The following is an 8,569-nucleotide window of genomic DNA, read 5'->3' on the forward strand; positions in this document are numbered from 1 at the left end:
TTAAGAGAATGAAATCTATTGGTTTTGTTAGGCTTAACATTACAAAATATGGTCCGCGAATAATTTTAAAATGAAAAATTTGCAGGACAACTTTCTTTAATATACTAACATAGTGGTCCCTGACTAAGAAGAGGTTGGGAACCCCTGTTATAGAGGGATGAACAAATTGTCTGAGTTAATAATCAATCTCGTCTTATGTTAGTAACTAAATTAATCTCATTGGCTTAGCCCGAATCATATACAATAATAGAAAACAGTAGCCAATTCTCCTTTAGTACATCCATTACTACGAAAGAGCAATGATTAACAAAAATATGATATTACGGTTTCACCTTAGAAATAATTACGTAGGTACAATGGTAGGTAGGTATTTATTGGATAGATTGCATGAAAAGCGCAAATACCCAGATTTTACGATACAACAAATAAAATTGAAATCGACTAAAGAATTTGATCGCAGAATTTATTGTCGTGTCAGTTGACAACTAATTGATTTTGACGTAACCTGTAAACAAAACAAACGGTTGCTGGCTGTGCGGGTTTTTGTTTGCAATTTTCCGTTTTATCAAAATATTTTGCGCCTACATAATATAGAATCATAAAGTTTATTGTGTCTACTATATAATGGCTCAAGTTTCTATGAAGATAAAACTTTTTATTTGCTGTGATGAGTGAAACGGACGATACAGATGTTCTTTTGCTGATACCACCAAACTTCTTTTTGGTACAAAGTTCTGGTTCTGACGATTCACTGCTAGAATCTTCTAGGACTGTTGTACATAAGCCTATATCGTGTACCGCTCAAGTTCTGGGTAAACTTGTAAACCAGGTCCATACGTTAGAATCTAGGTTAGAAAGTTTGGAGGTAAACAGTGATATATCGAGTGTTGGGACTGTGAGAAGGCCGAAGACGTTTGATACGTCTGATAGTATCGATAGTAAGAGTTTAGATCGTAAATGCTTCACATTCCCGCGTAGACGAAGAAGAAAAATCTCAAAGAAACATACGAGTCGTGATTTGTCTTTGACAAGCTTAGATTCGGTGAGTACGCGCGGGAAAAGCGTACCTTATTTGAAACTGGATGATATTGATACGTTTCGTTCTAAGCCTGTTGATATAATAAATGATATTCAAAGTATGGATGGGGATATAAGCAGTATTGTATCAACTCCAAGTAAAAAGAATGATAAGCTTTTGTTGCACGAAATAGATGAATTTCTCACTAAAGTTGAGAACTATGAAACTCCAGACACTAAATACAAAGATCAAGATAGTACAATTTGCAGTCCTGAAAATGTGATAAAAGCTACTGGAGACTATATTTCACAGAAATTAGACTCAACAAATAACATTGAGGATGTGAAACTGCCTAGTGGCCGTATAGTGCCTAGTAACATACTAGACAAGTACATTTATCTAGTTAAAAACAACCCATCAACTAAACCGGATAAACCAACACCAACATACAAAAGTATTGAAGAGCCTAGCGTCAGCAATATAGAAAGTACTTTGAAACCTGTAGCAGAAACATCAAAACAAGACACACGGTCACCAAGTATACGTAAACTTAACTTCTCTGATAAAGATGTTCAACCAACATCTACACCTAAAAGACCGCAAGCAAGTTACTTGGATACATTCCGCCCGTCTTCCAACAAAATCTATGATAGAGCTTCGAAAGTCTTGGAACAATATAAAGCACAAAGTTACGGTAGAAATACTCAAATGTCTATGACCGATAGTTACTTGTCTCCGAAAAGGGAAGAGTTCAAAATGCCGCAAATGAGACCTTATTACCCTGACAATAAGGATGGAATGAAACTAAGTTCTATGCAGAATAAATTCATGGAGAGTATTGATACGGATTTGTTGAGTTTGAGCGAGTTGTGGGGGGAGAGAGGGGAGAGGGGCGACAGGGTGGATAGTGTGAAGTTAGAAGAGGAAAGATTGAAAAGAGAGGTAAGATTTGAACAGTATTAAATTCATTCTAATTGTTTCCTTTAGCCCAACACATAATTCTTAATTTGGATTATTTGATAGTTGAAGTATAGTAAACCTACTGCTGATCCTAAGGCATTGACATATACCCTTATTGATGTCTCTTGATTCAATTATAATCTATCTCTCTTGAGGATCTCTTGAGGAATCACAACCTTAACCTGCTCAATTATAACTATATTGGTTTTTATGTTTTGTCACAAAATCAAAGAACAAAGTAGAGACTTCATTTATAATGTTTTCCATAGCATTGTGAATGAATGATACAGCTAACATATTCACAAAAAATAATCAAACACTATTTTTCAGCACTGTGAATCAATGATACAACAACTACAAAAGAAGATACTGGAACAGCAAGAGAAGTTAGCCGTAGCCATCAAGGTGGACCGAGCGAAAGACGCTGCTATAGCCAAGTTGCGAGATGCCTGGCTCAGACTTACAGGGAACCTGGACAAGGCTGAAGAGCGACACAGGCAGGCACTGGATAAGATGGTGAGGGAAGTGGAGAACTTTAGGATGGTAGCTGAAGATGCACAGAAGGTAAGGATTTATCTTAAAGGGCTTTAATATAGAACTAATGACTGTATTTGTAAATTGTTTTATTCATGATCCTCAAGAGTTAGATTATGTAAAGGGGTTCAACCTTTTTATAGTCCAAACTTTAGCTATTAGAAGAGGAAGTTTGTAAAAAGTATTGCTTTAACAAATCTTCTGAATCTATACTATTTTAAATAATGATTTGATTTGATTTGATTGTTTATCTAATCTTTTTTGAGAAAGTTAGTTTCTTTCGTATCTTTATTGTATCTTTTTTGAGTGAGTTAGTATAGTTTAGCGCAAATAACCATTCCGCCTCGAATTAGTTGATGTTTAAGCACAGGTGTACATGTTTCTATTTTTATGTAACAGATATCAATCAGAGTGACTGTAATATCTGAACCTTCCATTGTCTGTAAGATTTGATTTAAACTGAATGTACATTAGGAAAATGTCAACCTTTTTTCAGAAAACTACCCACTTCGAAGCCGAACTATACAAAGCGTTAGACCTGGCACACGACTATCAAGAAAAATGTAAACAACTGACACAAGAGAAGAAGGAAACGGAAGAACGCATGACAAAGAGTACAGTAGAGAGAGACGACGCTATAAGTAAGAAGGAGAGAGAGATAGAAGTGCTGAAGGAGAACTATGAGACTGTGATGAGACTGAACAAACAGTCTACTGATTGTGTTAAGAATCTTGAAGATGCTTTGGAAAAGGTAATATTTTTATACTGAAAATTAGTCAACCTATGCGGCTACTCCCATCAGCTTGTAAGTGCGTACAATTTACCGCCGCGATCAGTTTGTTCTAATCTACGCAGAATAGGGATTTACTGGAAAGAATAATAAAAGACTTAGGCCTGAAACTGCGTTAGTTACTGCGCGCACAAGTTAGTATGTGCACGCGGACGGTTTCCGTGGGACCGCCACGGTGTCCGCATTTAAACACTTTTGTATGGGACCGCCCAGACGCCCGCTTTACGCAGTTTCCGGCCTTCTACTCTTTTATTGGGATATAGATTATTACCTGTGTTATTTATTACTCTAATTAATGACATCTCAATCTTGGCAGCATTTAAGCTAGCTAGAGGAAATTGAACAAACAGACAGACAGACAGACAATTTTTATTGCTACGGAAAATAACATCTGTTAATTTCTAGGAAAAATCAGAGCATGATCAAACAAAGCGCAACTCAGTGGAGCTAACTCGTAAGATACAAGCGTTGAACGATGAACTAACACTACTGGCACAAGAGAGAGACTTGTTGAAGGACAAGGTGAATGAAGAGAGGGCGAGAGGCAACGTGCTTGAAGTGCAGTTGGGAGAGAAGCAGAACCAAACTAGTGAGCTTTTGAAGAAATGTGTAAGTACACTCTTTGCATCAGCTTTGATTAATTATACCTTTTTTGTCTTTTTCACTTATAAACAGTTTTAAAGTGGTTTAATAGTGACAAAACTATGCATAACAACACTTAAAACTTACATGAAGTCTATTAGTAAGAATTGAGGTTTATTTTATTTACTGCTTTGATTCGTTTTTATTAATTTGAAGTTAGATTTTAAGAAAGCGCAGGCAATATTAGTAATTTCTGTATCCTTCCAATACAGCATACTTTTTAGAAATATAAATGGTTAATTAATATGTTTCTAATTGTGAGTTAAAAAATGGAATGAATTGTGACGTCAAACGTAGCTATTGACATAAGGGCAGATCTTATATCTATAATTTTATCTTTATTCTTATTAACAGTTTACATTATGTAAGTTTTTTTGGACAAATACAGACAACATTAGCCTAATAATTGTTATGAAATTTCATCACTTGATTTTCTTACAAATCATCATTACTTTTAGGACAACCTAGATGCTGAGAACAAAGCTCTCCGCAAGCACATAGAGCTTCAGAAAACCGAGTTAAAATGTCACTATCAGAAGCAGTTGGAAGACGCGGTGCTGGCCAAGCTGCAAGAGTTCCAACAACAACTGGACCACGCCGAGAGAGAGATGCAGACCGATGCGCGGAGCAAGGAGAATGCTATCGTTGATACGTTTAATAAGCAGATTGCTAGGATTGAGGAACAGTGAGTAAAATTCGTGTTTAGACAAATAAAAGTTAAAAAATAAATAGATATGACTGCACAACTCACACAAGGGCATTTGATTCTGAACTAAACAGAAATTGTAATTGATAATTATTCTTCATAATATATAGCTTAGATTTACCACCTCTGAACAAGTATCAGTCACTCTTTAATGGATAAATTATTCGGCGCTTAGCCGTTAATACTAGCCCACCTTCAGAGAACATTTTTTTCGAATTTTATTAACTTAACAGTTTGTTTTTATTTTAGACATAAATTGGAGGTGAATGTGTTAGAAGAAAAACAGAAAGAAGAGATAAAACTATACAGGCTACAGCTGGCGCAGGCTAGTGAGAAAATCGGATTGCTTGAGGTAAATAAAATTAATATAAATAAATAATATTATATTAATTTTGACTAATAGTTGAAGGCCTGGGATCAAAAATCGATACGTAAATGGCCGAAAAAGAGGAAATAAAGTTAATCTAGAAAGTTAAAAATTTAAATAATTATAATGCTTTATTTTCACAGAGTAAGTTGGAGTCGTACCGTCGTCGCCGCGGTCAGATCGCGTCGCAGCTGCACGGCGTGATGCAGGCGCAGTGGAGGCAGGCGCTGCTAATACTTACTAATGGCAATCATAACGTGTCCTCGCTAGATATCACAAGGCCTGATAGTGGTATGTATTTGATTTGGGTTTTATTTGTTAAGATATGGTGTAAATATTTGTTATTTTGGTGTTAAATTACATGCCTGAACGTATGTGCAGGTGTACGCATACGCACGTAATTACGCAAGTATAGAAAATGCTTACTTGATTCGTTTACTGAAGTGTCGGTATTAAACTGTGTTTTATTTCCTCTACATAGTTCGTTTTTGTGTTAGTTTTTTAGCTGCAAACTTTTATTTTTTTTACTTTAAGTGCTCTGTAAATGAATGATTAGCTTAACTTCTGATACACATTCCTTGCCCATTCATCAGGTGCACTCTTTTCTCTATTGCGACGTACAAATACAAAACAAAGACACCTACAAAATTCTTTTATAAACCTCTTTAACATTTTGTAACGTAACTAAATCTATACTAATATAATAAAGCTGAAGAGTTTGTTTGTTTGATTGTTTGTTTGTTTGTTTGTTTGTTTGTTTGTTTGTTTGAACGCGCTAATCTCAGGAACTACTGATCCGATTTGAAAAATTCTTTCAGTGTTAGATAGTCCATTTATCGATGAAGGTTATAGGCTAAATATCATTACGCTACGACCAAAAGGAGCAGAGTACCAGTAAAAAATGTTACAAAAACGGGGAAAATTTTGACCCATTCTCTCTTACGTGACGCAAGCGAAGTTGCGCGGGTCAGCTTGTCACACTATAAAAACTAACCATATTGTCCACAGTATCAACAGCAATGGGTGCAGAGTACTCCAAAGTCCCTCCCCTCTCCATGCCGGAGCGAGGCCTGGTCCGGCCCGATAGACCCGACCGCCACGACCGACACGACCGCCACGAGCGGCCCGACCGCTCCGACTGCGACAAACTGATCGACGGACTCACCGACAACGAACTACAACAGTACGTTAAACTGGTAATTATTCACGTTTTTTGTTTTTCTTTTTGTTTATTAGAAATACCTGCAAAAGTTTTTATTTTCTACTTTCAATAGCACACAGTAATAACCAACTGTCGATTATTTGCTTAGACATTTATCGTTTTCATGATATTTCGAATATAAACAATTTAGATGTATGATATCTCTGGCTAATAGTGGCTCGTGATGGGTCGTGTTATTCCTTTAAATGGATACATTTTTTAAGGTTTAATGGACGTATACAATTCATTACTATTCTATCCGAATGTGTATTACTTCAAAATTTAATAACATATCTTCGAAATTAAGAAGACTGAATACGTAAAATCTTATAAGCTTACGTAAAATAAAGTTACAATCTTTTAATTATTTTACAGCTTTTAACAAAACCACCGACTCTACCCAACTTAGACGGTAGCGGTGACAGTGTCACAGAACCACATCGCGACACAGAGGAGCCCACCAGCGACCGACACGACCGACACGAGCGACACGAACGACACGACACGCACGACACACAAGACCGTAAAGACAAGATTCGGCGGAGTCTTACTGGGAAACCGCCTTGGAAAGCCTAACTTAAGTTATAATTTTTTTTTGTTAACCTGTACTGTCCCATTGTTAAGCAAAGGTCACCCCCAAAATCTTCCACCGGTCCCTGTCATCGGCTATCTCACGCCCATCTTCCAGAGAGATGTCCAAGTCATCGCTCTAACGTTTTCGTGGCCTACCTCGAGGTCGTCGGCCCTCAGGCGTCCATTCGGTCACGACTCTTGCCCAAGTTATGAATGCTAAAAATATATTTGGCCTAGTAGGAAAGAGAAGTCTATTGTGTATCTCAGTTGACAATTATTATTAAAGCTGTTATTGACGTCTGATATACACAATACTTATGCATGTCTCGTACTCACACAAAAATTGTCTCTGTCAAACTCTCTACTTTTGTTATGTTGAGTAGTTTGTCTAATTTAATTGTTACTTGAATACAATTTTGTTCAAAATACTTAGTTATAGTAAAAACAAATAGCAATAGCAGTACAAATTATAGATATTCAACATTCCAGATGATATTATAATCGAACATATAAATTAGTAACTTGTGTAATTCACTTTAAATTGTTATATGAATTTTGTACATCTAGGATTTTAAAATATAGCTATTTGAGGAGCCTAATTACTAAGAATATTAAACTGAAATGAAATCTAGAAATACATGAGAAGCGCCTAATATTATACACAAAATGGCTCTGTGGTGTGGACAGTAGTGTGTAGTTTTGATCACGAGGTCTCGGGTTCTATTCCCGTATTCAGGTGAAATGCTATTGAAGTCTTCTAATTTATATTAGAACATTTCTCGATAGTAGCCCGGAGTTTGGTAACGTGCCCGGTATATGGCATTAATGTCACGACTGTAACATCGGACTAATCGACTATCGGATTGTAAATGGCTAAACATGGGTGTATTTCATTCACCTTTGCCTAAACCTTCGGGTACACAGGCGTGATTTTATGTATGTAAAACTAATATAATAATGTGGCCTTATAAAAGAAAAACAATTACTTAATTATAGTTCAAATGTTTTCCACCTTTCGAATATAATCCCACCGTAAAATTAACTTTAGAACAAAACTAGAAAAAACTTGCCATTTAAATACAAATTGAGTCAGCCACTCAACTTTGGGGTTTCCAAATAAATTTCCATCACGTGATTTGTTCGTTCTCTGGTCTCTGCCAACCCCTATAAGAAAATGTGTGATTTTATGTATGTATGTATGTATGTATTTCAGAAAAAGGCGCTGCGCAAAAATCCTATATATACTCCTATGCAGGTAGTACTTACAGGTTAATACAAAAAGATAGACCATGAAATCTTACATTTGGAGTAATTGTGGGAACTCCTATCTACAAATAATTAGCTTTTCCTAGCCTAGTTGTTCAAAATCGAGAATTGTAATCCTGCTGCCCCAATACTCTCTTTCTCTTAACTTATTCATTAGCGCGATTCTGTACAGTCGGTATTGTCGAGTATAGAAAGTTTCACATTGAGAATGTACTGCCAAAATAATTCTCACGACACCCGTCTGAGGCGCCGATCAGATTTTCATACAAAATTTCTCGATGACAAGCCGGTTGTCGGTAGTCGATAGTAGTAGAGAATCGAGCTACAGTACTTAGTTTTGTAAGGTGCTTTATTTTTAGTTGTGTAATGTAGTGTATGTATTTTTATATAATGTTTGAAGTAAGACATATCATAATTTTGTATCGATATTGTTAAAGTTGTAACATTCCTGAACACACTCCATATATTTGTTGTTTAGTTTAATAAATTATATTTTGTAAAAAAAATGCCTT

General features: G+C 36.0%; 1 protein-coding gene across 1 annotated transcript; it reads left to right on the forward strand.

Annotated features, from left to right (window-relative positions):
* Positions 1 to 486: 486 nt before the first annotated feature.
* On the forward strand, positions 487 to 8,556 carry LOC142976625 (uncharacterized). The gene is made up of 9 exons (XM_076120082.1): positions 487 to 1,960; positions 2,309 to 2,542; positions 3,009 to 3,263; positions 3,708 to 3,911; positions 4,403 to 4,629; positions 4,900 to 5,002; positions 5,161 to 5,308; positions 6,026 to 6,213; positions 6,594 to 8,556. The coding sequence occupies exons 1-9, from the start codon at positions 668 to 670 to the stop codon at positions 6,792 to 6,794; spliced, it is 2,853 nt and encodes a 950-aa protein (XP_075976197.1). The 5' UTR covers positions 487 to 667; the 3' UTR covers positions 6,795 to 8,556.
* Positions 8,557 to 8,569: the final 13 nt, after the last annotated feature.

This window comes from Anticarsia gemmatalis, chromosome 11, assembly GCF_050436995.1.
Source record: "Anticarsia gemmatalis isolate Benzon Research Colony breed Stoneville strain chromosome 11, ilAntGemm2 primary, whole genome shotgun sequence".
Lineage (NCBI taxonomy): Eukaryota > Metazoa > Arthropoda > Insecta > Lepidoptera > Erebidae > Anticarsia > Anticarsia gemmatalis.